The 27,987-nt window shown below is 56.7% G+C and overlaps 2 protein-coding genes across 2 annotated transcripts in view; both read right to left on the reverse strand.

Annotated features, from left to right (window-relative positions):
* Window positions 1-12,659, reverse strand: part of SIPA1 (signal-induced proliferation-associated 1) — a 28,301-nt gene extending 15,642 nt beyond the window's left edge. The window contains 6 exon segments of the mRNA XM_038765046.1: window positions 7,878-8,052; window positions 8,411-8,587; window positions 10,941-11,071; window positions 11,177-11,451; window positions 11,453-12,166; window positions 12,600-12,659. Coding sequence (XP_038620974.1) covers window positions 7,878-8,052; window positions 8,411-8,587; window positions 10,941-11,071; window positions 11,177-11,451; window positions 11,453-11,802 — 1,108 coding nt within the window. The 5' untranslated portion in view covers window positions 11,803-12,166; window positions 12,600-12,659.
* A 9,455-nt stretch (window positions 12,660-22,114) lies between these two features.
* The window catches only part of PCNX3 (pecanex 3), a 31,392-nt gene continuing 25,519 nt past the window's right edge, over window positions 22,115-27,987 (reverse strand). The window contains exons 32-35 of the mRNA XM_038764140.1: window positions 26,819-27,093; window positions 25,498-25,655; window positions 22,979-23,301; window positions 22,115-22,850 (exon numbers count right to left, since the gene is read on the reverse strand). Coding sequence (XP_038620068.1) covers window positions 22,668-22,850; window positions 22,979-23,301; window positions 25,498-25,655; window positions 26,819-27,093 — 939 coding nt within the window. The 3' untranslated portion in view covers window positions 22,115-22,667. The remainder of the gene's footprint in view (window positions 22,851-22,978; window positions 23,302-25,497; window positions 25,656-26,818; window positions 27,094-27,987) is intronic.

Genomic DNA, 27,987 nt, shown 5'->3' on the forward strand with positions numbered 1-27,987 from the left:
GGTGCTCTGCACACAGTAAGCGCTCAATAAATACGATTGAATGAATGAATGAATGAAATCCGGCATACAATGACTCTCCCCTCCTTCAAAGCCTGAAAGAAGGCACATCTCCTCCAAGACTCCTTCCCTGACTAAGCCCTCCTTTCCTTTTCTCCCACTCCCTTCTTCATCCCCCACAGGTGCTTCTTCTAAACTGTGAGCCCACTGATGGGTAGGGACCATCTCTATAGGTTGCCAACTTGGACTTCCCAAGTGCTTAGTCCGGTGCTCTGCACACAGTAAGCGCTCAATAAATACGATTGAATGAATGAATGAATGAAATCCGGCATACAATGACTCTCCCCTCCTTCCCTCCTTCAAAGCCTGATAGAAGGCACGTCTCCTCCAAGACTCCTTCCCTGACTAAGCCCTCCTTTCCTTTTCTCCCACTCCCTTCTTCATCCCCCGCAGGTGCTTCTTCTAAACTGTGAGCCCACTGATGGGTAGGGACCATCTCTATAGGTTGCCAACTTGGACTTCCCAAGTGCTTAGTCCGGTGCTCTGCACACAGTAAACGCTCAATAAATACGATTGAATGAATGAATGAATGAAATCCGGCATACAATGACTCTCCCCTCCTTCCCTCCTTCAAAGCCTGACTGAAGGCACATCTCCTCCAAGACTCCTTCCCTAAGCCCTCCTTTCCTTTTCTCCCACTCCCTTCTTCATCTCCCACAGGTGCTTCTTCTAAACTGTGAGCCCACTGTTGGGTAGGGACCCTCTCTATAGGTTGCCAACTTGTACTTCCCTAGCGCTTAGTCCAGTGCTCTGCACACAGTAAGCGCTCAATAAATACGATTGAATGAATGAATGAATGAAAGAAATCCGGCATACAATGACTCTTCCCTCCTTCAAAGCCTGAAAGAAGGCACATCTCCTCCAAGACTCCTTCCCTGACTAAGCCCTCCTTTCCTTTTCTCCCACTCCCTTCTTCATCCCCCGCAGGTGCTTCTTCTAAACTGTGAGCCCACTGATGGGTAGGGACCATCTCTATAGGTTGCCAACTTGGACTTCCCAAGTGCTTAGTCCGGTGCTCTGCACACAGTAAGCGCTCAATAAATACGATTGAATGAATGAATGAATGAAATCCGGCATACAATGACTCTCCCCTCCTTCCCTCCTTCAAAGCCTGATTGAAGGCACATCTCCTCCAAGACTCCTTCCCTAAGCCCTCCTTTCCTTTTCTCCCACTCCCTTCTTCATCTCCCACAGGTGCTTCTTCTAAACTGTGAGCCCACTGTTAGGTAGGGACCATCTCTATAGGTTGCCAACTTGGACTTTCCAAGTGCTTAGTCCAGTGCTCTGCACACAGTAAGCGCTCAATAAATACGATTGAATGAATGAATGAATGAAATCCGGCATACAATGACTCTCCCCTCCTTCCCTCCTTCAAAGCCTGATTGAAGGCACATCTCCTCCAAGACTCCTTCCCTAAGCCCTCCTTTCCTTTTCTCCCACTCCCTTCTTCATCTCCCACAGGTGCTTCTTCTAAACTGTGAGCCCACTGTTAGGTAGGGACCATCTCTATAGGTTGCCAACTTGGACTTTCCAAGCGCTTAGTCCAGTGCTCTGCACACAGTAAGCGCTCAATAAATACGACTGAATGAATGAATGAATGAAATCTGGCATACAATGACTCTCCTCTCCTTCCCTCCTTCAAAGCCTGATTGAAGGCACATCTCCTCCAAGACTCCTTCCCTGACTAAACCCTCCTTTCCTTTTCTCCCACTCCCTTCTTCATCCCCCGCAGGTGCTTCTTCTAAACTGTGAGCCCACTGTTGGGTAGGGACCATCTCTATAGGTTGCCAACTTGGACTTCCCAAGAGCTTAGCATGGTGCTCTGCACACAGTAAGCGCTCAATAAATACGATTGAATGAATGAATGAATGAAATCCGGCATACAATGACTCTCCCCTCCTTCCCTCCTTCAAAGCCTGATAGAAGGCACGTCTCCTCCAAGACTCCTTCCCTGACTAAGCCCTCCTTTCCTTTTCTCCCACTCCCTTCTTCATCCCCCACAGGTGCTTCTTCTAAACTGTGAGCCCACTGATGGGTAGGGGCCATCTCTAGATGTTGCCAACTTGGACTTCCCAAGCGCTTAGTACGGTGCTCTGCACACAGTAAGTGCTCAATAAATACGATTGATTGATTGATTGATGAAAGGGCGATCGGACCCCTGCCTGGGACCCCAAAGGATCTTCCCGGTGGGGGCTTCGGGGCAGGCAGAGGGGCCCAGGGAGCAAAGAGAGGTGAAGAAGAGGCAGGCCTCAATGGGGCCACACTAGGGGCTCTTGGCCCTGGCCGTCCCCTTCCCCCTGGCACCGCAACTGGACTAGGGAATGCTTGGAAAATGGTCCCAAAACCCAGGTCGGTTCAGTTGGGCCCCACCTCACCTCGTCTTCTCCTACTCCGACCCAGTCCGCACACGTCACATGTTGCCACCTTGTACTTCCCAAGCGCTTAGTACAGTGCTCTGCACACAGTAAGTGCTCAATAAGTGCTATTGAATGAATGAATGAATACTGCCAGCCTTCTCACTGTCCCTCCATCTCGTCTGTCTCGCCACCGACCTCTCACCCGCGTCCTGCCTCTGGACAGAGAAGCAGCCGTGGCTCAGTGGCGAGAGCCCGGGCTTGGGAGTCAGAGGTCATGGGTTCTAATCCCGGCTCCGCCCCATGTCTGCTGTGGACCTTGGGCAAGTCACTTAACTTCTCTGGGCCTCAGTTACCTCATCTGTAAAAGGGGGATTAAGACTGTGAGCCCCACGTGGAACAACCTGATCACCTTGTATCCCCCTCAGCGCTTAGAATAGTGTCTCACACATAGTAAGTGCTTAACAAATGCCATTATTATTATTATTAGTACTCATATCCGACAATGATTCTTCCCTCTTCAATCAATCAATCGTATTTACTGAGCGCTTACTGTGTGCAGAGCACTGTACTAAGCGCTTGGGAAGTACAAGTTGGCAACATATAAGGCCCTTCAAAGCCTTAATATAATAATAATAATGATGGCATTTGTTAAGCGCTTACTATGTGTGAAGCACTGTTCTAAGTGCTGGGGGGGATACAAGGTGATCGGGTTGTCCCACGGGGGGCACAGTCTTCATCCCCATTTTACAGATGAGGTCACTGAGGCACAGAGAAGTTAAGTGACTTGCTCAAAGCCACACAGCTGACAATTGGCGGAGCCGGGATTTGAAGCCATGACCTCTGACTCCAAAGCCTGTGCTCTTTCCCATTGAGCCATGCTTCTTCTCATTGTAGGCCCATCTCCTCCAAGAGGCCTTCCCTGACTAGGCCCTCCTCTCCCACTCCCTTCCGCGTCGCCCCAACTTACTCCATTCACTAAGGCCCTACTGAGAGCTCACCTCCTCCAGGAGGCCTTCCCAGACTGAGCCCCTTCCTTCCTCTCCCCCTCGTCCCCCTCTCCACCCCCCCATCTTACCTCCTTCCCTTCCCCACAGCACCTGTATAGATGTATATATGTTTGTACATATTTATTACTCTATTTATTTATTTATTTTACTTGTACATATCTATTCTATTTATTTTATTTTGTTAGTATGTTTGGTTTTGTTCTCTGTCTCCCCCTTTTACACTGTGAGCCCACTGGTGGGTAGGGACTGTCTCTATATGCTGCCAACTTGTACTTCCCAAGCGCTTAGTACAGTACTCTGCACACAGTAAGCGCTCAATACGATTGATTGATTGATCCCCTCTCCCAGTCCCACAGCACTTATATCCAAATCTGTCACTTATTTGTACTAATTTCTGTCTTCTCCCATCCTCTAGACTGTGAGCTCATCTCTAGACTGTGAGCAGGAATGTGTCTGTTGTTTGACTGTACTCTCCCAAGTGCTTAATACAGTGTTTTGCACACAATAAGCGCTCAATAAATACGACTGAATGAATCAATGAATCAATGTGCAGGGAAGGTGTCTGTTTATTGTTGTATTGTGGTCTCTCAAGAGCTTAGTACAGTGCTCTTCATACAGTACATGTTCAATAAATACAATTGACTGTCTGATAGTAAGTACTCAATAAATACCATTGATTGACTGATTGATTGATTGATAGATGCATGGCCAGTGGTGTCTCCAGGGGAGTGCAGGTGTATCAATGAGGCCCTGGATGGAAACAAAAGCCTTTGCGCATGTGTGGATGCCTGCACGTGAGTATGCGTGTGTATATGTGAGAGAGACCTGTGAGAGGCCTGTTTGCATAGGGGTACACGAATATGATCGTGTGACTGGTATGTACATCCCTGTGTATGTGTGACTACAATCAATCAATAGTATTTATTGAGTGCTTACTGTGTGTAGAGCACTTTACTAAGCGCTTGGGAAGTACAAGTTACTACAAACATGAGTATATGCACAACCGGTGTGTAATAATAATGATGGTGTTTGTTAAGCGCTTATTATGAGCCAGTCACTGGGCTAAGCGCCGGGGTGGAGACAAGCAAACCAGGTTGGACACAGTCCCTGTCCCACATAGGGCTCACAGTCTTAAGCCCCATTTTGCAGATGAGGTAACTGAGGTCCAGAGAAGTAAAGGTCACACAGAAGAAACGTGGTGGAGTCGGGATTAGAACCCATGACCTTCTGACTCCAAGTCCCGGGCTCTACCCACTACTCCATGCTGCTTCTCTGTACAGCGCTTCCAAGCAGTTAGTAATAATAATAATAATAATGGCATTTATTAAGCGCTTACTATGTGCAAAGCACTGTTCTAAGCGCTGCGGAGGTTACAAGTGATCAGGTTGTCCCATGGGGGGCTCACAGTCTTAATCCCCATTTTACAGATGAAGTAACTGAGGCCCAGAGAAGTTAACTGACTTGCCCAAAGTCACACAGCTGACAATTGGCGGAGCTGGGATTTGAACCCATGACCTCTGACACCAAAGCCCGGGCTCTTCCCACTGAGCCACGCTGCTTCTCTATTCATGAATGAATGAATGTACAGGCCTACAGAGGTGGAATACATGCATGACACATTCATTCACTCATTCATTTATTCAAGCGTATTTATTGAGCGCTTACTGTGTGCAGAGCACGGTACTAAGCGCTTGGGAAGTCCAAGTTGGCAACATCTAGAGATGGTCCCTACCCAACAGCGGGCTCACAGTCTAGAAGGGGGAGACAGATAACAAAACAAAATATATTAACAAAATAAAATAGAATATGTGCAAATAAAATAGAGAGTAATAAATCTGTACAAACATATATACATATATACAGGTGCTGTGGGGTGGGGAAGGAGGTATCTATTCTATTTATTTTATTTTGTTAGTATGTTTGGTTTTGTTCTCTGTCTTCCCCTTTTAGACTGTGAGCCCACTGTTGGGTAGGGACTGTCTCTATATGTTGCCAACTTGTACTTCCCAAGTGCTTAGTACAGTGCTCTGCACACAGTAAGTGCTCAATAAATACGACTGATGATGATGATGATGAGGTAAGGCGGGGGGAGGGGGAGGAGGGCGGATTTGGTGGATCTTTTGGATGATTTGAGGAGGGACCGTGAGCCCACTGTTGGGTAGGGACTGTCTCTATATGTTGCCAACTTGTACTTCCCAAGCGCTTAGTACAGTGCTCTGCACACAGTAAGCGCTCAATAAATACGATTGATTGATTGATTGAGGGAGGGCATTCCGGGTCAGAGGTAGGACGTGGGCCGGGGTCGACGGTGGGACAGGCGAGATGGAGACATGGTGAGAAGGTTAGCGCCAGAAGAGTGGAGTGTGCGGGCTGGGCGTGTGCCAAGCACTGAACGAAGCGCTGGGAACTAGACCTAGCTGAGCAGCTGTCTCGCACCAGGGAACAGGACACCCTGATGCACATGAGCAGGTAGAAGGAAGTGGGTGGTTGGGTGTGGGGACTTGGATCCTACTTATTCTTCCCTGGGCCCAGTCAGAGAAGATTCATTCATTCACTCATCCATTCAATCATCTTTATTGAGCGCTTACTGTGTGCAGAGCACTGTACTAAGCGCTTGGAAAGCACAATTCGGCAACATATAGAGACGGTCCCTACCCAACAACGGGCTCAAAGTGCAGAAGGGGGAGGCAGACAGCAAAAAAGAACAAGTAGACATGCATGTATGCTTGTGGATGTGTGACTGATGTGTACGGGCCTCCCACCCCCACCCCGTCGCTCCAGGGAACTCGTCCTCATCTCTGGTGCTCTGCACACTAGTAAGCACTCAATAAATACGATTGATTGATCATCATCATCATCAGTCGTATTTATTGAGCGCTCACTGTGTGCAGAGCACTGTACTAAGCGCTTGAGAAGTCCAAGTTGGCAACATATAGAGACAGTCCCTACCCAACAGTGGGCTCACAGTCTAAAAGGGGGAGACGGAGAACAAAACCAAACATACTAACAAAATAAAATAAATAGAATAGATCTGTACAAGTAAAATAAATAAATAGAGTAATAAATATGTACAAACATATATACATATATACAGGTGCTGTGGGGAAGGGAAGGAGGTAAGATGGGGGGATGGAGAGGGGGACGAGGGGGAGAGGAAGGAAGGGGCTCAGTCTGGGAAGGCCTCCTGGAGGAGGTGAGCTCTCAGTAGGGCCTTGAAGGGAGGAAGAGAGCGAGCGTGGCAGATGGGCAGAGGGAGGGCATTCCAGGCCCGGGGGATGACGTGGGCCGGGGGTCGATGGTGGGACGGGCGAGAACGAGGCCTAACGGTGAGGAGATTAGCGGCAGCAGAGGAGCGGAGGGTGCGGGCTGGGCTGGAGAAGGAGAGAAGGGAGGTGAGGGAGGAGGGGGCAAGGGGATGGATGGACAGCCTTGAAGCCCAGGGTGAGGAGTTTCTGCCTGATGCGCAGATTGATTGGTAGCCACTGGAGATTTTTGAGGAGGGGAGTAACATGCCCAGAGCATTTCTGGACAAAGACAATCCGGGCAGCAGCATGAAGTATGGATTGAAGTGGGGAGAGACACGAGGATGGGAGATCAGAGAGAAGGCTGATGCAGTAGTCCAGACGGGATAGGATGAGAGCTTGAACGAGCAGGGTAGCGGTGTGGATGGAGAGGAAAGGGCGGATCTTGGCAATGTGGCCCTGGGCCAAAGATGGAGTTTGAGGGGTGTTTGAGGCCCGTTGGGGGCTGGGGGGGGGACCAAGGAAGGCTCCTCTCTGAGGTGGCAGCACCTTCGTCCCCACTTCCCCTCCCCCTGCAACCCACTCGTCTGCAAAGTCAGCTCGAGAAGTCACCCCCGCCTCCTCTTCCCTGCTAGGTAACGGCTCTCAGCTCCTGCCACCTACGTGAAGTCACACAGCTGGCTGTGGGCTGGCTGTGGGCTGGCTGGGGACCGTGTCTGCGGCCCAGCCCGGGGGTCTCCGCCTGCTGCAGAAGCAGCGTGGCTCAGTGGATACAGCCTGGGCCCGGGACTCACAAAGACCTGGGTTCTAATCATGGCTCCGCCACATGTCTGCTGTGAGATCTTGGGCGAATCACTTCGATTGTGCATACAGCTACAATTCTATTTATTCTGTTGGTATTGACACCTGTCTACTTGCTTAGTTGCCTGTCTCCCCCTCCTAGACTGTGAGCCCGCAGTTGGGTAGGGACCGTCTCTAGATGTTGCCGACTTCCCCAGCTCTTAGTACAGTGCTCCGCACACAGTAAGTGCTCAATAAATACGATCGAATGGGAGCCAACTCCCGGCCGTCACTGCCTCCCGGGCTCCCACCTTGTCTGCCCCTCTAGGGTCGGGACTAACAGCGCAATGGGGGCGGAAGATATGTCAAGGGTGTGCTCCAGAAGTCACATTTTGGCTTCTGCCGAGCCGCCCCGGCCCCCACCCCCGACTCACTCTTGGTGTCGAGCTGGGCCCGGTACTTGGTGAAGCCTTTGAGCAGCACGACCTCGCCGAGGAGTTGCAGGAACTGTTGGAGGGCTGGGCCGGCCTCCTCGTTGTTGTACATCTCCTCCTCCGAGCCCTGGCCCGCCCGGCAGTACAGGATCCCCACTTTGCGCTGGAAACTCAGCTGGGCCGGGATGAGCGGCGGGTAGGAAAGATGGGGTGGGTAGGAAAGATGGGGCTGAGGAGGGACCATCTCCCCTTCCCTCCCAAACCCACCCCAAGTCGGACCATGTTCCCGGCATCCCCTCGGACCCTCTGGAGGCCTCCCGGCTCTGCCGCGACGGGCACCCGTGGGCCTCGCCGGAATCAGGCCGGGGGTGGAGAGGCCGCAGTGCCTGACCCGCTGCCCCAGGCCCAGGGCAGAGAGGCCCGGACCACCGCCGCCGGTGGGTTGATCACCCAGAGATCAGCCCGGAAGGTTTCCTGGAGGGGGTGGCCAGTCTTGCCCCACCCTGTCTCCCCACCCTAGCGCCGACACTCACCCCTTGTTCATCCAGGGTCAGGAGGGTGCGGGGCACTTTGGGGGAGGCGGACCCGAGGCGCAGGCAGGAGAGGCTGAGCCGGGGAGCCACGTGCTCCAGGAGCTTCTTCGGGGACAGGCCCCGGGGGGGTCCGGGCGGCAGGGACTCTTCGGAGATGGAACCTCGTAGGGTCCGCAGCTGGCAGCCAGAAAGGGGGGCTCCGGTCATCAGACGGGCCGCCCGGACCCCCCTCGGGGAGGCACGGAGGGAGGGGGCCCGATCCCTGGCCTGGTCCCCCACCTCGAGGGACTGACAGGCTGAGCAAGGGAAAGACAATCCCCCCTAGACTATAAGCTCGTTATGGGCAGAGAATGTGTCTGCCATAAACTTCTACTGTCCTCTCCCAAGAGCTTAGTACAGTGCTCTGCACACAGTAAGTGCTCAACACCTACGATTGACTGACACAGTCTTTTAGACTGTGAGCCCACTGTTGGGTAGGGACTGTCTCTGTATGTTGCCAATTTGTACTTCCCAAGCGCTTAGTACAGTGCTCTGCACACAGTAAGTGCTCAACACCTACGATTGACTGACACAGTCTTTTAGACTGTGAGCCCACTGTTGGGTAGGGACTGTCTCTATACGTTGCCAATTTGTACTTCCCAAGCGCTTAGTACAGTGCTCTGCACATAGTAAGCGCTCAATACATACGATGGACTGACTGACACACCAGCCCCGACCGAGAAATATTGAGACACAAGTGACAGGAACTTCCTAACACGTATTTTCCAGAGGATCCCATCAACTCTCATCGCCTCCTGGAGAGAAGGAGTGCGATAAAAGACCAAGACAGACGATGACAAAGGCAGCGAGGCTCTCGGGCCTCGGCCGAGGAGTCGGGACAGGTGTTCCACCCGTAATAAGCCCTTAATCAATACCCTCGTTATTACGAGCCTAGGTATTTGAGAACCAGGTCAACGCAGCCTCAAAGGAAGAAGCGTGGCTATATGTTGCCAACTTGTACTTCCCAAGCGCTTAGTACAGTGCTCTGCACACAGTAAGTGCTCAATAAATACGATTGACTGATTGATTGATTACTCTATTTATTTTACTTGTACCTATCTATTCTAGTTATTTTATTTTGTTAGTATGTTTGGTTTTGTTCTCTGTCTCCCCCTTTTAGACTGTGAGCCCACTGCTGGGTAGGGACTGTCTCTAGATGTTGCCAACTTGGACTTCCCAAGCGCTTAGTACAGTGCTCTGCACACAGTAAGTGCTCACTAAATACGATTGATTGATTGATTGATTGATAGAAAGAGCACAGGCCTGAGAGTCAGAGGGCCTGGGTTCTAATTCCGGCTCTGCCACTTGTCTGCTGGGTGACCTTGAGGAAGTCACTTCACTTCTCTGTGCCTCAGTTACCTCATCTGCAAAATGGGGATTAAGACTGAGAGCCCCATGTGGGACAGGGACCATGTCCAACCCGATTTGCTTGTATCCACCCCAGCACATAGTACAGTGCCTGGCACATAGTAAGCACTGAACAAATACAATTATTACTACTACTACTACTACTAGTAATACTAATCCCAGCTCCTCCACTTCCCTGCTGTGTGATCTTGGGCAAGTCACTTCACTTCTCTGGACCGCAGTTTCCTCAACTGTAAAATGGAGAATCGACACGTGTTCTCCCTCCTATCTGAACCGGGAGTCCCAAGTGAGACGGGGACCGTGTCCCACTTGATTGACGAGTACCTACCCCAGTGCTTAGAACAGTACTAGAAGCAGCGTGGCTCAGTGGAAAGAGCCCGGGCTTTGGAGTCAGAGGTCATGGGTTCAAATCCCGACTCCGCCACATGTCTGCTGTGTGACCTTGGGCAAGTCACTTAACTTCTCTGAGCCTCAGTGACCTCATCTGTAAAATGGGGATTAAGACTGTGAACCCCACATGGGACAACCTGATCACTTTGTATCCCCCCCAGCGCTTAGAACAGTGCTTTGCACATAGTAAGCGCTTAACAAATGCCAACATTATTATTACTAGACACCTAGTAAGCGCTTAACGAATACCATTAAAACCAAAGAAAGCGTGATTGCAAGAGCCTTGGATGGGACAGAAGACTTGTAGCCGGCGTGGACAATCCACCATGCGTGGGCAGTTAACTACAGAGGAAGAATCACATCACTAATTATGATCTTTATTATGCGCTTAGTATGTGGCAAGCACAGTTTCAAGCGCCGGAGTAGACACAGGTTAATCAGATTGGACACCATCCCTGTTCCCGTGGGGCTCACAGTCCGAGTAGGAGGAAGAACGAGTATTTCATCTCCACTACACAGAGGAGGAAACAGAGAAATGAAGGGACTTGTCCAAGTTCACCCAGCAGGCAAGTGGCCAGAGGCAGGATTAGAACCCAGGCCCTCTGACTCTCAGGGCCTTGCTCCTTCCGTTAGGCCACGCCACTCGGAGGAAATGTCAAATGCTAAAGATCCTTGACCTGATTCCTCCCTTTTCTGCCTAAAGCCCGCCGCCCCTCCACGGGGCGGCCCTCACCTGGGGGGTCCTGATGATGACCCGGTAGCTGTGCTGGGGTCCGGCCCCGCCGCTCCCCTCCTTCTCCTCCCGTCGCAGGCTGACCGCCACCGGCCCCAGCTCCTCGTCCAGCCCGAAGAAGTTCTGGTGGTCTGCGTGAAGCCAGAGAGAGGGGAGGCCGAGGGGACGGGGGCGTGACCGTGGGCGAAGGGGTGGGCTCCCACCCTCCGGCGGCCCCTCTCCCGGATCCCGCTCACCTTTCCCGTAGAAATATTTGCGGTAGTAGCCGGCCCCGACGTCCAAGTGCTCCAGGCTGCAGCCCTCGGGCCGGGTCTGGGGCTCCTCCAGCACCGAGATGGCAGCGTTGGGCAGGGCCGGGGGCAGCGCCGGGGGGCCGAGCCCCCCCAGCCCCAGCTCCCCCTCGCCGCCGACCTCGCTCACGAAGCCGGGGGCCCCCAGCAGCAGGTCCGAGGCGGGGGTCTCGGCCGGGGCCGGCCCGCCCTCGGGGGGCCCCGTCCTCCGGCCCGGCCCTCCAGACGAAGAGCATGCTCTGGACGTCGTGGTGGGCGAACCAGCGGGGGTCGGGCACGGCGGGGAACCTGGCCTCCTCCTCGGCCTGGAGGCCCAGCAGGACCAGGGGGTCCCCGACGAGGCGGGCGGGGGTGCCACGGCCCCCCTCCTCGTGGCTGTGGGACCGGAGCCGGGGGCTGCCGGGGGGCGGGGGCCGGGCGGCCTCTCCGGCGTCGCTGCCGGTCCGGAGGAGCGCCCCGGCCCCCGGCCCCCGGCCGCCCGCCGGTGACCCCCACGGCTCGAAGGTGTTCGGCGCCAGGGCCGGCCGGGGCGGCTGGCGCAGCTTGCGGGCAAAGAGGTCGTCCGACTGCATGGCGGGTCCTCCCGCCCCTGCCCGGGCAGCCGTTCCGGCGGATCCGGCCTGCGGCCCGGCTGCCCCGCTAGCCCGGGCCCAGGGGAGCCGCTCGCCCGGGGCTCATTGGCCTAAGCGCGGGCCGCCTCCGCCACTCCTGAGGGTCTCCGGCCGCGCCGGCTTCGTCGGCGCTTCCGTGGCCTCCGAGGACTCCGGGGTCCGATGGGCGGGAGGGAAGGGAGAAGGGATGCTCGGGCACCCGGAAGCTCTTTCTCGGGAAGCTCTCTGCTGGGGTCGGGGCCGGCCGCGGGTGGGCGGGGAGAGGCACCGAGGATCAGGGAGCCGGGGGTCCTCGTCCAAACTCCGCTTCTGGAAGAAGGCGTGGCTGGGGAGAGGGCAAGAGAGGGAATGAGTTGGGGGGTTGCCCCGGCTTGTGGGGGCAGGGGGGTCTGAGGCCCAAGGAGCATGGGACCTCTCGGCTCCAGGGATGGAAGCTGGGAAAATCAGGGAGAAAACAGGAACCTCGCTCCCCCAAACCCAATTGCCGCTCCCCTCCCCCACCCGCAGGTTCTGCTTCCGCCTCCCCCGGCCCCCTGCCACCCCCTGTCTGGCCAAAGCCGCTTCCTCTTTCCTCAGTCACTTCCTCCTGCCCCTCCTGTGGAGGCCGGGGTTGTAGTGGCGGGGAGGGGTGGGGGGCCGTGACACCAGGAGCCTTGGCCTGGGATTCCCAGCGGCCCAGCGGGGGAAGATCTGAGGAGGAGGTGGAGGTGGGAACGGGGGTCCTCCACTTCCCACCGGCTCCACGAGCGAAACCTCACCTCCTCTACCTCCTCCGGGCCTCCGGCCCGGTCCTCTCCGCCACTGCCAAGATGCCTCATCCCCCGCTCTCCACGCTCCCCCGGCCCCCCAAGCTCCTCCGATCAGACCGCTTGCTCTCTCCCTCTCCAACTCCCCTCCCCGCCGCCTTCTGGTTCCCGCGTTTCCTGTGAGCAATCCGGGGAGAAGTTGGTGGGCGGGCGGGCGGGAGATTGGAGGGGGAAGTCTTGCAGGCCGCTGCCTCTGGGAATGGGCATCCCAGTTCCCAGCTCCGCTCGGGGGAGGGGGAAGGGGGAGAGGGGGTCTGGAGGCACCCAGAGAGGGGAAACCAGGGGACGGAAAGATGGACAGACGGATGGACAGAAGGATGGACCAGCGGGAGTGCGACGAGAGGGCTGTGCTGGGCCTCCTGGGTCCCGCCCGTGGCCCTGACAAAGGGAGGACGTCCTGTCCCCCGGGGCCCTTCCTCTCCGCCCCTCCTGTTTCCTCCACTGGCCGGTTGGCCAGTGTCGGCCTCCTCCACCGCCCCCACGTTGGGCCCATCGGTTCCCCAAGCCCTGCTGGCCTTCAGTTTCCTGCCCCCCACCACCCCGCAACCCCCTCCCCGGGCTGGGACCCTCCACTCGCTACCTCTGGGGTTGGGCAGGGGGGGTGTCCCCCCCAGGCTGCTATGAAGCCCAGGCGGGAGAATGGGACCAGCACACCAGTGACTTCCTGTTAGACAGGAAGTGGCCCCGACTCGGGGCCCCGGCCGGCCCCCGGGCCCCCCCACATCCTGAGGAAGGTGAGGATGGTGCCGGGCCGGGGGTTACCGGGCAGCAGCCGCGGGACGTCACGTCCCCCCTTCGCTTCCACGGGCCGCCCCCGCCGCCCAAAAAGTCCCGGGTGCTTGTCCCCACAGGGCTGGGTAGGGCCTGTCCCTAGATGCTGCCGACTTGTCCTTCCCGAGCGCTTAGTACAGTGCTCTGCACACAGTAGGCGCTCAATCAATACGATCGATTGATTGATTGATGGTGATGTCATGAGCAGAGTGAGGGATGGAAGCGGTGGCTGAGGGGAAGCCGGTGTGGTAAAGTCGCACTCTTCACACCTTACCTGTGTCAGGATGTGAGATCACTGAGGGCTCAGGCACCTGAGCCCCAAAAGGCAACTTCCCCACCCAGTACCTGTCCCAGTGGGGATGTTTATGGGGCAACAGGGGACGGGGAGGGGGCAGTGGGGCGGGAGTGGGTCAGGATGGGAGAGGGTAAGGGAATGGTTAGTTCGCTGGGGGCGGGAAAGCGATATCCATGAGACTGGGGGTGGGGAGGGTGAGAAAATACGCACGTGGGTGTGTGAGAGAGAGAGGGAGTGAATATATCTGGGTAGTGTGGGTGGATGGAGGTGGGTGTGCTAAATCTGGGTGGTCATATGCCTGGGGGGTACACCAGGGAGCAGGGGAGGAGGCCCACTCTCAATGTCTCACATTGGGGGAGGGGGGAGAGGGTTCAGGAGGGTTGGCGAGGAAAGGGCCGGACCTCAATAGGCAGCCCTGTCTGCCACTGACCCCTCCACCCGCCCAGCCCCACACAGGGGTCCATTGAGGCCGTGGGACATTCCATGGGGCCTGTGTCACTGACTGTGAGTTATGGGGGAGACTGGGCCGGGGGCGGGCAGGAGATCGGGGGCCTGGACGGTCCGGTCCGCTGGGCAGGGGTCGCCTCGCCCCCCGGGGCACTGCCTGTGCCAGCCCCTCGGAGCCCCTGGCCCAGCACCTCCCGCGCTCCTGGGCGGGATCCCTTCTAGACTGGGAGCCCGTTGTTGGGTAGGGACTGTATATGTATATATGTATAAGCGCTTAGTCCAGTGCTCTGCACACAGTAAGCGCTCAATAAATACGATTGAATGAATGAATGTTGCCAACTTGTACTTCCCAAGCGCTTAGTCCAGTGCTCTGCATTCACTCATCCAATCGTATTTATTGAGCGCTTACTGTGTGCAGAGCACCGGACTAAGCGCTTGGGAAATACAAGTTGGCAAGATATAGAGACGGTCCCTACCCAACAGTGGGCTCACAGTCTAGATGGGGGAGACTGACAACAAAACAAAACTTATTAACAAAATAAATAGAATATGTACAAATAAAATAGAGTAATAGATACGTACAAACATATATATATATGTTTATATATACATATATATATAATATACATATATACATATACAAACATATATATTTATATATACATATATAATATATATAATAAATACATATATATATACATATATATTTATACATATATATATGTATATATACATATATACAGGTGCTGTGGGGAGGGGAAGGAAGTAAGGCGGGGGGACGGAGCTCAATCAATCAATCAATCGTATTTATTGCGCGCTTACTGTGTGCAAAGCACTGTACTAAGCGCTTGGGAAGTACAAGTTGGGAACATATAGAGACAGTCCCTACCTAACAGTGGGCTCACAGTCTAGAAAGTGGGCTCACATCTCAGTCTGGGAAGGCCTCCTGGAGGAGGTACTGCACACAGTAAGCGCTCAATAAATACGACTGAATGAATGAATGACTGTGAGCCCGTCATCATCAATCGTATTTATTGAGCGCTTACTGTGTGCAGAGCACTGGACTAAGCGCTTGGGAAGTCCAAGTTGGCAACATATAGAGACAGTCCCCACCCAACAGTGGGCTCACAGCGTTCGGTAGGGACTGTCTCTATATGCTGCCAACTTGGACTTCCCAAGCGCTTAGTCCAGTGCCCCGCATTCAATCGGATTTATTGAGCGCTTACTGTGGGCAGAGCACTGGACTAGGCGCTTGGGAAGTCCAAGTTGGCAACATATAGAGACTCTGGTCCCTATTCAACAGTGGGCTCGCAGGCTAGAACAGCTTTCTAGAACACAGTTTTCTGTGTGCCTACTCTGCACACAGTAAGCGCTCAGTAAATATGATTAAATGACTGAATGAATCCCCTCCTGAAGGCTGTCGGCGGGCCGGCCCCCCATCCCAGCCCCGGGGAGGAGCTGGCCTCCCCCCAGCACATCTGGAGGTCGTGACCCCGGGCCCAGCCGCCAGCGGAGCAGGACAGATGTTTCCTCCCGGAGTTAGGCGGCTCCTACAGAGGCTGGGAATGAAGAGGAGGAGGAGGAGGAAAAGGAGGGAGGAGGAGGAAAAGGAGGGAGGACGAGGAAGAGGACGACAGAGGAAACGGGGACTGTGTGTGTGTGTGTTTGGGGAGACGTGAAAAGCTTAGTCATTCATTCATTCAATCGTCTTTATTGAGCGCTGACTGTGTGCGGAGCACTGGACTAAGCGCTTGGGAAGTCCAAGTCGGCAACCCATAGAGACGGTCCCTACCCAACAGCGGGCTCACAGTCTAGAAGGGGGAGACACACAACATTCATTCAATCGTATTGATTGAGCGCTTCCTGTGTGCAGAACACTGGACTAAGCGCTCGGGAAGTACAAGTTCGTTCATTCATTCATTCAATCGTCTTTATTGAGCACTGACTGTGTGCAAAGCACTGGACTAAGCGCTTGGGAAGGACAAGTCGGCAACTTATAGAGACGGTCCCTACCCAACAGCGGGGCGTCAGAGGTCAGGGGTTCAAATCCCGGCTCAGCCAATTGTCAGCTGTGGGACTTTGGGCAAGTCACTTAACTTCTCTGTGTCTCAGTGACCTCATCTGTAAAATGGGGATTAAGACTGTGAGCCCCACGAGGGACAACCTGATCACCTTGTAACCTTCCCAGTGCTTAGAACAGTGCTTTGCACCTAGTAAGCGCTTAATAAATGCCATCATTATTATTATTATTAGAAGGGGGAGGCAGACAACATTTATTCAATCGTATTAATTGAGCGCTTCCTGTGTGCAGAACACTGGACTAAGCGCTCGGGAAGTACAAGTTCATTCATTCATTCATTCAATCGTCTTTATTGAGCGCTGACTGTGTGCGGAGCACTGGACTAAGCGCTTGGGAAGTCCAAGTCGGCAACTTATAGAGACGGTCCCTACCCAACAGCGGGCTCACAGTCTAGAAGGGGGAGACAGACAACAGAAAACGTATTAACAAAATAAAATAAATAGAATAAATATGTATAAGTAAAATAGAGTAATAAATATGGACAAACATATATGCGTATACACAGGTGCTGTGGGGAGGGGAAGGAAGTGAGCCGACAGCGGGCTCACAGTCTAAAAGGGGGACACAGACAACCAAACAAAACATATTAACAAAATAAAATAAATAGAATAAATATGTACAAGTAAAATAGAGTAATAAATATGTACAAACATATATACATATATACAGGTGCTGTGGGGAGGGGAAGGAGGTGAGCCCGCTGTTGGGTAGGGACTGACTCTATATGTTGCCAACTTGTACTTCCCAAGCTCTTAGTCCAGTGCTCTGCACACAGTAAGCGCTCAATAAATATGAATGAATGAATTGTACTTCCCAAGCGCTTAGTACATGCTCTGCACACAGTAAGCGCTCAATAAATATGATTGAATGAATGAATTGTACTTCCCAAGCGCTTAGGACAGTGCTCTGCACACAGTAAGCGCTCAATAAATACGAATGAATGAATGAATGAGGTAAGGCGGTGGGGGGGGGGGGCGCTCAGTGTGGGAAGGCCTCCAGTCCAGTGTTCTGCATTAATTCATTCATTCAATCGTATTTATCGAGCGCTTACTGTGTGCAGAGCACTGTACTAAGCGCTTGGGAAGTCCAAGTTGGCAACATATAAAGACAGTCCCTACCCAACAGTGGGCTCACATTCATTCATTCATTCGTACTTATCGAGCGCTTACTGTGTGCAGAGCACTGTACTAAGCGCTTGGGAAGTCCAAGTCGGCAATATATAGAGACGGCCCCTACCCAACAGTGGGCTCACATTCATTCAATCGTATTTATCAATCAGTCAGTCGTATTTATTGAGCGCTTACTGTGTGCAGAGCACCGGACTAAGCGCTTGGGAAGTCCAAGTCGGCAACATATTAGAGACGGTCCCCACCCGACAGTGGGCTCGCAGTCTAGAGGGGGGAGACAGACGACAGTAAGCGCTCAATAAGTACGATTGAGTGACTGGAGGGGCGCGGCTGGGCCCAGGCCGGCGGCCCCTGGGGCGTCTTAAAGCAGGCGGCCACGCTGGCCAGGTGGGGAAGGGGAAGGGGGAAGGGGATGGGGGGGAAGGGGATGGGGGGGAAGGGGATGGGGGGAAGGGGATGGGGGGGAAGGGGATGGGGGGGGAAGGGGATGGGGGGGAAGGGGATGGGGGGGAAAGGGATGGGGGGAAAGGGATGGGGGGAAAGGGATGGGGGGCAGGGGATGGGGGAAGGGATGGGGGAAAGGGAAGGGGGCAGGGGATGGGGGAAAGGGATGGGGAAAGGGATGGGGGAAAGGGATGGGGAAAGGGATGGGGGAAAGGGATGGGGAAAGGGATGGGGGAAAGGGATGGGGAAAGGGATGGGAGAAAGGGATGGGGAAAGGGATGGGGGAAAGGGAAGGGGGCAGGGGATGGGGGAAAGGGATGGGGGAAAGGGAAGGGGGCAGGGGATGGGGGAAAGGGAAGGGGGCAGGGGATGGGGGAAAGGGAAGGGGGCAGGGGATGGGGGGAGGGGATGGGGGAAAGGGAAGGGGGGAAAGGGATGGGGAAGGGGATGGGGGAAAGGGATGGGGGAAGGGGATGGGGGAAAGGGAAGGGGGCAGGGGATGGGGGAAAGGGAAGGGGGCAGGGGATGGGGGAAGGGGATGGGGGAAAGGGAAGGGGGCAGGGGATGGGGGAAGGGGATGGGGGAAAGGGAAGGGGGAAAGGGATGGGGGAAGGGGAGATGGGGGAAGGGGATGGGGGAAAGGGATGGGGGAAGGGGATGGGGGAAAGGGAAGGGGGCAGGGGATGGGGGGGAGGGGATGGGGGAAAGGGAAGGGGGAAAGGGATGGGGAAGGGGATGGGGGAAAGGGATGGGGGAAGGGGATGGGGGAAAGGGAAGGGGGCAGGGGATGGGGGAAAGGGAAGGGGGCAGGGGATGGGGGAAGGGGATGGGGGAAAGGGAAGGGGGCAGGGGATGGGGGAAGGGGATGGGGGAAAGGGAAGGGGGAAAGGGATGGGGGAAGGGGAGATGGGGGAAGGGGATGGGGGAAAGGGATGGGGGAAGGGGATGGGGGAAGGGGATGGGGGCGGCCGACAGGAGTCGGTTTCCGGGGAGACGAGAGCCGGGGACGGAGCGTGCGGCGGCAGGGTCCCCCGCTGGACTCCAGCTGCAGGAGGGAGAGGAAGAGGGAGAGGAGGAGGCGCCGGGTCCGGGGGTCCCCGCCCCCCAAAGCCCCCAAGCCTGCCCGCCGCCGCCCCCCGTACCTCCTTCGGGGTCCCCCGCGAGCCCCGCCACTGAGATCTCGCCGTCCCGTCCGCCGCCGGCGCTCCCCGGACGCCCAGGCCACGCCCACAGCGGGGGGAGGAGCCAATGAGGGCCCGCCCGCGGGGAGGAGCCGCGCAGGACACGCCCACGGGGAGGGCCAATGAGGTCCCGCCCGCGGGGAGGGACCAATCAGGGCCCGCCCAGGGGGAGGAGCCCGCGGAGGCCACGCCCACTGGGAAAAGGAGCCGATGAGGGCCCGGCAACGGGGAGGAACCAATGGGAGCCCGCCCGCGAGGAGGGACCAATCAGGGCCCGCGGAGGCCACGCCCACTGAGAAGGAGCCAATGAGAGCCCGCCCACGGGGAGGAGCCACGGAGCCCACGCCCAGACCAATGACGGCCCACCCACGAGGAGGGACCAATGAGGGCCCACCCTCGGGGAGGAGCCTCGGAGGCCACGCCCAGACCAATGACGGCCCACCCACAAGGAGGGACCAATGAGGGCCCACCCACGGGGAGGAGCCGCGGAGGCCACGCCCACAGGGAGGACCAATGACGGCCTGCCCGCGGGGAGGGACCAATCAGGGCCCGCCGGGGGTGGGGGGGCGGGGGGAGAAGAGCCGTCGAGGCCACGCCCACTGGGAAGAAGTCAACGAGGGCCCGCCCACGGGGCGGAGCCGCCGAGGCCACGCCCATTTGAGGGGACGAACCAATGAGGGCCGGCCCACAGGGAGGAACCAATGGGAGCCCGTCCAAGGGGAGGAGCCGCCGAGGCCACGCCCATTTGAGGGGAGGTGCCACAGAGGACACGCCCACGGGGAGGAATCCGCGGGTGCCACGCCCACCGGAAAGGAGTCAATGAGGGCTCGTCCACGGGGCGGAGCCGCGGAGGCCCCGCCCATTTGGAGAGAGGAACCGCCGAGGCCACGCCCACGGGGAAGGGGCCAATGAGGGTCCGTCCACGGGGCGGAGCCGCGGAGGCCACGCCCATTCGAGGGAGGAACAATGAGGGCCCGCCCACGGGGAGGAGTCATGGAGGCCCCGCCCACGGGGAGGAGCGTCGGCGGCCACGCCCATTCCCCGTCCGACGGGTGGCGAGGGGGGGAGGAGGCAGAGCGGGGAAGGGATGTCCCCAGGCGCCGGGCGGGGCGGCCCTGGCGAGGAAGCCGGTCGCCGGGGAAGTCTCCGGGGAAGAAAGGGGCGGGGCTGCGCGGAAGGAGCGGAAGGCGGGAGGGCGGGCGGGGAGGGGCTGGAGGGAGGTCGGGCAGCAGCTGAGGCAAGTCGGGGAGGAGCTGGAGGGAGGCCGGGGAGGAGCTGGAGGGAGGCCGGGGAGCAGCTGGAGGGAGGCCGGGGAGGAGCTTGAGGGAGCCGGGGAGCAGCTGAGGGAAGTCGGGGAGGAGCTTGAGGGAGGCCCGAGAGCAGCTGAGGGAAGTCGGGGAGGAGCTTGAGGGAGCCGGGGAGCAGCTGAGGGAAGTCGGGGAGGAGCTGAGGGGAGGCCAAGGAGGGGCTGAGGAAAGCCGGGGAGGAGATTGAGGGAGACCGGGAGGGGCTAAAGGAAGCCCGGGGAGGAGCTGAGGAGAAGCCGGGGAGCAACTGACGGGGCGGGGCGGGCTGGGGAGGAGCTGAGGGGAAGCCGGGGTGAAGCTGAGGAGAAGACGGGAAGGAGCCGACGGGCCGGGCCCGGGGAGGAGCTCGAGGGAGGCCGCGGAGCAGCTGAGGAAAGACCGGGGAGGAGTTTGAGGGAGGCCGGAGAGGAACTAAAGGAAGCCCGGGTGGAGCTGACGGGCCGGGCCGGGCCGGGCCGGGGAGGAGCTGAGGGAGGCCGGGGAGCAGCTGAGGCGAGGCGGGGAGGAGCTGAGGGGAAGCTGAGGAGAAGCCGGGATGGAGCGGACGGGGCGGGCCGGGCCGGGGAGGGGCTGAGGGAAGTCGGGGAGGAGCTGAGGGAAGTCGGGGAGGAGCTCGAGGGAGGTCGGGGAGGAGGTCGAGGAGGGGCTGAGGAAAGCCGGGGAGGAGTTGGCTGAGGAGGAACTGAGGGAAGGCGGAGAGGAGCTTGAGGGAGGCCGGGGAGAAGCTGACGGAAGGCGGGGAGGGGCTGAGGAAAGCCGGGGAGCAGCTAAGGGAAGCCCGGGGAGGGGCTGAGGGGAGGCCGAGGAGGAACTGAGGGAAGAAGTCCGGGAGGAGCGTGAGGGAGGCCGGAGAGCGGCTGAGGGAAGTCGGGGAGGAGCTGAGGGAGGCCGCGGAGGGGAGGCTGAGGAGGAACTGAGGGAAGAAGTCCGGGAGGAGCGTGAGGGAGGCCGGGGAGGAGCTAAAGGAAGCCCGGGGAGGAGCTGAGGGAAGCCGGGGAGGAGCTAAAGGAAGCCCGGGGAGGAGCTGAGGGAAGCCGGGGAGGAGCTTGAGGGAGGTCGGAGAGCGGCTGAGGGAAGTCGGGGAGGAGCTGGGGGAGGCCGGGGCGGAGCTGAGGGGAGGCTGAGGAGGAACTGAGGGAAGTCCCAGGAGGAAGAAATGAGGGAAGTCCGGGAGGAGCTTGAGGGAGGCCGGAGAGAAGCTGAGGGAAGTCGAGGAGGAGCTGAGGGGAGGTCGAGCAGGGGCTGAGGAAGGCCGGGGAAGAGCTTGAGGGAGTTGAGGGAGGAACTGAGGGAACTCGGGGAGGAGCTTGAGGGAAGCCGGGGAACAGAGCTGAGGGGAAGCCTGGGTGGAGCTGAGGAGGGGAAGCCTGGGTGGAGCTTGAGGGAAGCCGGGGAAGAGCTGAGGGAGGGGAAGCCTGGGTGGAGCTGAGGGGAAGCCTGGGTGGAGCTGAGGGGAAGTGGCCGCCGGGGAGTACCAGAGGGGAGGCCGGGACGGGGCGCGGGAAGGAGCGAGTGCGAAGAAACGGGGAGCCGCCTGGAGCAGGAGCATGTTGGGTTTTGTTCTCTGTCTCCCCCTTTTACACTGTGAGCCCACTGTTGGGTAGGGGCCGTCTCGAGATGTTGCCGACATGGACTTCCCAAGCGCTTAGTCCAGTGCTCCGCACACAGTAAGCGCCCAATAAATACGATTGATTGATTGCTCTGAGCTGATGGAAGCTCAAGTCCTCCTCCGCCCCCTCCTCCCAGCGGCCCCTTCCACCTCCGCCCGGCCCCGGCGACCCGCTCTCCCTGCCCCACAGAAAACGAGATCTCCAAACAAAATCAAAAATAGTGTTATTAATTCTGATGTTCAACACACACAAAAAAAATTCCCCCTCCGAATTTCCCCTGCTCCACGGCAGGACCTGAGGGGAAGGGAGGGCCGGGGCCTGGGCTCCAAAGGCCCCCTCCCCGCCGCGCTGCCCCGGCTGACCCAAGCGTCCAGGTGGCCACGAGCCCCTGGCTTTGTCCTGGGGCGGCCCGGATCCGGACTGGGCCACTGGAGCTCCGAACGGGGCCAGCCCATGGGCTTGGTGTGCGAGGCGGGGTCCCGAGCCCGGCCGGCTCCCTTGGGACAAGGTCGGCCGGCTTTCGGCTAGTCCCTTCCCGGGCTCGCCGTTCCCGGCCTCGTCTGGCTCCGGCCTCGTCGTTCCCAGGCCGGTCCGGTCCCAGGCTTGCCCGATTCCGGGTCGGCCCGGCCCCGGGCTCGTCCGGCCTCGGCCTCGCCGGCCGCAGGCCGGGCCGGCTGTTGGGCTCCCCTGGCCCGTCGGCCGGCCGCGGACGGGCCCCCCAACGGGCGCGTGCCCGGTGTCGGCCGGCCCCGGCCCGCTCAGTACTGGTGCTCCAGCAGGGGCTGGGCCGCCGGGCTGTCGCGGTCCTCCTGCGGGACCGTCCAGTCTCCCCGCCGGCCGCTGGGCCCCGTGTCGGGGGGCCCGCCGGATAAGGGGGTGTCCCGCGCTGGGTCCGGCGGAGAGGTGTCGGGGCTGAGGTCCGGTGGGGAGGTGCCGAGGGCCTGGGAAGGGGACGGGGGAGAGGTGAGAGCGGGGGAATTCTCCCCACGCGGTCTCTCCGGCCCGCCTTCCGCCCCGGCCTCCGTCCTCCACCCCGGCCCCTTTCCGAGTCCCCGGCCTGGCCGCTCACCTGGGACTTGGGAGTGCCTCCCTTGGGGCTCCCTGAGGCCGTCTCCCCTTCGCCGCCTCCTCCCAGCCCCTTGCGCCCCGCCAGGCTCCACTTCCCGCTCAGCCCCTCGTAGCTGAAAGGGTTGGGGGCTCCGGGTCGGGGGGGCCGAGAGGCCTCCGGCGGGGTGGGAGAGGCGGGGGGCGGACCGGGGAGCCGGGGAGGGCTGAGCAGGGACGGGGGCCACTGCAGCGGAGGCAGGGCCCCCTCTCGCCGCCCTTCCCCAGCCCCGCTCGCCGGGGGCCGGCCCGCCCAGCCCGGGCCCAGGGGCACAGCCGGCTCGGGGCCTGTGAAGGAGACAGACGCAGATGCAAGGTGTCAGGAGAGCTGAGACGATCATTAATAATAATAATAATAATAATGATGGCATTTCTTAAGCGCTTACTACGTGCAAAGCACTGTTCTAAGCGCTGGGGGGGGGATACAGGGTGATCAGGTTGTCCCACGTGGGGCTCACGGTCGTAATCCGCATTTTACAGATGTGAGGCTCAGAGAAGTGACTTGCCCAATGCTGGTGGAGTCAGCATTCGAACCCATGACCTCTGACTCCAAAGCCCGGGCTCTTTCCACTGAGCCACGCTGCTTCTCTATTTAATTACTATTAAATAGGTACTAATGTGATAATCATGATGCCCCAACAGCCTCCCCCCTCCACACCCCGCCTCTTTCACCTTTCCCACCAAATGAGAGCCCTGCTCCCTGCCCGCAGCAGCCTTGGGGTTGAGGGGGCCAGGGGTGCGTCCAGTGGTAGAACCAAACCTGGGCCTTACTTAATTATTGTGGTGCTTGTTAAGCACTTACTAGGTGCTTTTTTTTTTGGTCTTCAGGGACATAAAATGATATCCCTTCATCCATACTAAGGGACAAGTTGGGATAGGATGGGGGGGAGCAGGGCATTCCAAGGTTGGTTAAGGAATCCTTACCCAACCTGGAAGCACCCTTCTCAGCCAACAAAAATGCCCCCCCAGGGAGGGGAGTGGTCTAGTGAGGCATAATAATAATAATAATAATAATGTTGGTATTTGTTAAGCACTTACTATGTGCCAAGCACTGTTCTAAGCGCTGAGGGGGGATACAAGGTGATCAGGTTGTCCCACAGGAGGCTCACAGTCTTCATCCCCATTTTACAGATGAGGGAAGTGAGGCCCAGAGAAGTGACTTGCCCAAAGTCACAGAGCTGACAATGTATATATACAATGACCTGTATATATGTTTGTAGATATTTATTACTCTATTTATTTATTTTACTTGTACATATCTATTCTATTTATTTTATTGTGTTAGTGCGTTTGGTTTAATTGGTTAATATGTCTCCCCCTTCTAGACTGTGAGCCCGCTGTGGGTAGGGACCGTCTCTATATGTTGCCAGCTTGTACTTCCCAAGCGCTTAGTACAGTGCTCTGCACACAGTAAGCGCTCAATAAATACGATTGATTGATTGATAGGTGCCGGGCATTGTACTAAGCTCTGGGATGGATACAAGCAAATCAGGCCGGACAGAGTCCCTGTCCCAGGTGGGGCTCAGGCTCAATCCCCATTTCACAGCTGAGGTAACTGAGGCACGGAAGTGAAGTGACTTGCCCAAGGCCACCCAGCGGTGGAGCCGGAATTTGAATCCGGGACTTTCTGAATCCCAGGTCCATGCTCCATCCACTACACCACGCCGCTTACTTGCATCGGGGAGGGTGACCCCATCATCATCATCATCATCATAATGGTATCTGTTAAGCACTATGTGCATAGCACTGTTCTAAGCGCTACGCGTGGTTATTCCCAGGGGACCGCCGCAGCCGAATCCAGAGAACCGGTGAGGGGCGGCGGGGGTGAGTGGATCTGTTTTATTCATTGCATTATTTATTGATTTTATTTGTACGTGTTTATTCTATTTATTTCGTTAATATGTTTTTTCTTGTTGTCTGTCTCCCCACTGTCCTGACCTAGCCCAGGTCTTACTCGATTCATTTATTACCCTATTCGTTGATTTTATTTGCACATTCCCTTCCCCACAGCACCTGTATATATGTATGTACATATTTATTACTCTATTTATTTTACTTGTACATATCTATTCTATTTATTTTATTTTGTTAGTACGTTTGGTTTTGTCCTCTGTCTCCCCCTTTTAGACTGTGAGCCCACTGCTGGGTAGGGACCGTCTCTATATGTTGCCAACTTGGACTTCCCAAGCGCTTAGTCCAGTGCTCTGCACACAGTAAGCGCTCAATAAATACGATTGATGATGATGATTTATTACTCTATTTATTTATTTATTTTACCTGTACATATCTATTCTATTTATTTTATTTTGTTAGTACCTTTGGTTCTGTTCTCTGTCTCCCCCTTTTAGACTGTGAGCCCACTGCTGGGTAGGGACCGCCAACTTGGACTTCCCAAGCGCTTAGTCCAGTGCTCAGCACACAGTAAGCGCTCGATAAATACGACTGATGATGACGATGGCTCCGGGGACTCTGAGGGGCCCGTACCTGCGGTGGTGACGGGGGTGGGGATGGCGGGGGTGGCGGTGGTCTCGGGAGCGGGGTGGGGTCCCGCGGGATTATTGCTGACGGAGGAGCCGCCCCCGCAGTCGGAGTCGTCGACGTTGCCGCCGCTGTTGCAGCCGGCCCCGCAGCCCTTCTGGAGCCTGGGGGGAGAGACAACATGCGGAGCGACCTGAGGGCCTTGTCCCTCGACTGCAAGAAGGAGTTCCCGCCCGTCGAAGAGGCAGCCGAATCAGGAATAATAAAAGTCAAAACGACAGCTGCACGAAACACCGAAATTTTGGCTGCCCTGAAAGGAAATAGCTCGGAGGTGGTTCAGCCTTTTCTAATGGGTCGTGGATCACTCAGCTGTGTCTAGCGGCTCATGTCTCACGAAGTGGTCTCTGAGGCTGCAGCTGGAAATGTTATCAATATGCTGTGGCAGCTCATGGAAAACAGTCCTGAAGAGCTCAAGCTACTTCAGACAGTTCTTGTTCTTCTAACAACCAACACAGTCGTTCACGATGAAGCCCTCTCTAAGAAATTTCTGAGCCACTTCTGAGCTTAAAGGAAGGTCCATGCTGGGAATTCCCCCCTCCCCACAGCACCTGTATATGTTTGTACAGATTTATTACTCTATTTTACTTGTGCATATTTACTATTGTATTTATTTTGTTTATGATGTGCATCTGGCTTTAATTCTATTTGTTCTGACGACTTGACTCCTGTCTACATGTTTTGTTTTGTTGTCTGTCTCCCCCTTCTAGACCGTGAGCCCGTTGTTGGGTAGGGACCATCTCTAGATGTTGCCAAACTGTACTCCTCAAGCGCTTAGTACAGTGCTCTGCACACAGTAAGCGCTCAATAAATACGATTGAAAGTATGAATGAGAGGCGGGGGAGGGTCGCCCTCTCCCCATCCCGGAAAGCCGGGCTAGGGAGACCCCGCCCCGGAGCCCGGAGAGGGACCGTCCCTGTATGTTGCCAATCTGTACTTCCCAAGCGCTTAGTACGGTGCTCTGCACACAGTAAGCGCTCAATAAATACGATTGAACGAATGAATGAATGAGAGGCGGGGGAGGGTCGCCCTCTCCCCATCCCGGAAAGCCGGGCTAGGGAGACCCCGCCCCGGAGCCCGGAGAGGGACCGTCCCTGTATGTTGCCAATCTGTACTTCCCAAGCGCCTAGTACGGTGCTCTGCACACAGCAAGCGCTCAATAAATACGACTGACGACGACGACAGGGTCCCCGGGCCGGTCCTTCCTCCCCCGAGGACCGTCCCCCGCTGTCCCTCGGCCACCGATCCCGTCGCCCGGGCCCCCAGTCACCTCTCCCAGCTGCGCAGGAGCCAGCGGGCGATGGCCCGGAGGCTGACGGGGCCCCCCCACAGGGCCCGCAGCTGCGGGTGGCTGCCGGCGAAGGAGGTGGTGAGCGGCGAGACGTAGATGGGGTAGCCCAGGGGCTGGTCGCAGCTGGAGTTGATCATGTTCCGCAGGGCCTGCTTGGCGTTCTGGATGCTGCCCCGCTCCGGGTTGCGGTTCCGCAGGAACACCAGCTCCTGCTGCTGGCCCGCCCACAGGCCCCGCACGCACTCCCGGTTCACCTGCCGGGATCGGGACGGAGGGAGGTTAGGGGCCGTGGACCTCCCCCGACAAACCCCCTCGTCTCCCTTGATCATCATCAATCGTATTTATTGAGCGCTTACTATGTGCAGAGCACTGGACTAAGCGCTTGGGAAGTACAAACTGGCAACATAATACCGCCGATCGGTTGGCTCTCCCCGCCCTAACCATCCCTTCTACTTCTTTTTTTAATAACATTTATTAAGCGCTCGCTATATGCAAAGCACTGTTAATAATACCGATGGCATTTGTTAAGCGCCTACTACGTGCAAAGCACTGTTCTAAGCGCTGGGGAGGACACAAGGTGATCAGGTTGTCCCACGTGGGGTTCACAGTCTTCATCCCCACTTTCCAGATGAGGGAACTGAGGCCCAGAGAAGTGAAGTACATATTTATTACTCTATTTATTTTACTTGTACATATCTATTCTATTTATTTTATTTTGTTAGTATGTTTGGTTTTGTTCTCTGTCTCCCCCTTCTAGACTGTGAGCCCACAGTTGCCAACTTGTACTTCCCAAGCGCTTAGTACAGTGCTCTGCACATAGTAAGCGCTCAATAAATACGATTGATGATGATGATGATGATAAAGTGACTTGCCCAAAGTCACCCAGCCGACAACCGGCGGAGCCAGGATATGAACCCATGACCTCTGACTCCAAAGCCCGGGCTCTTTCCACTGAGCCACGCTGCTTCTCAAGCGCTGTTCTAAGAGCTGGGGAGGTTACAAGGTGAGCAGGTTGTCCCACGTGGGGCTCACGGTCTCAATCCCCATTTTACAGATGAGGTCACTGAGGCACAGAGAAGTGAAGCCACTTTGTACTTCCCAAGCGCTTAGTACAGTGCTCCGCACATAGTAAGCGCTCAATAAATACG

The sequence above is a fragment of the Tachyglossus aculeatus genome, chromosome 22, assembly GCF_015852505.1.
Source record: "Tachyglossus aculeatus isolate mTacAcu1 chromosome 22, mTacAcu1.pri, whole genome shotgun sequence".
Lineage (NCBI taxonomy): Eukaryota > Metazoa > Chordata > Mammalia > Monotremata > Tachyglossidae > Tachyglossus > Tachyglossus aculeatus.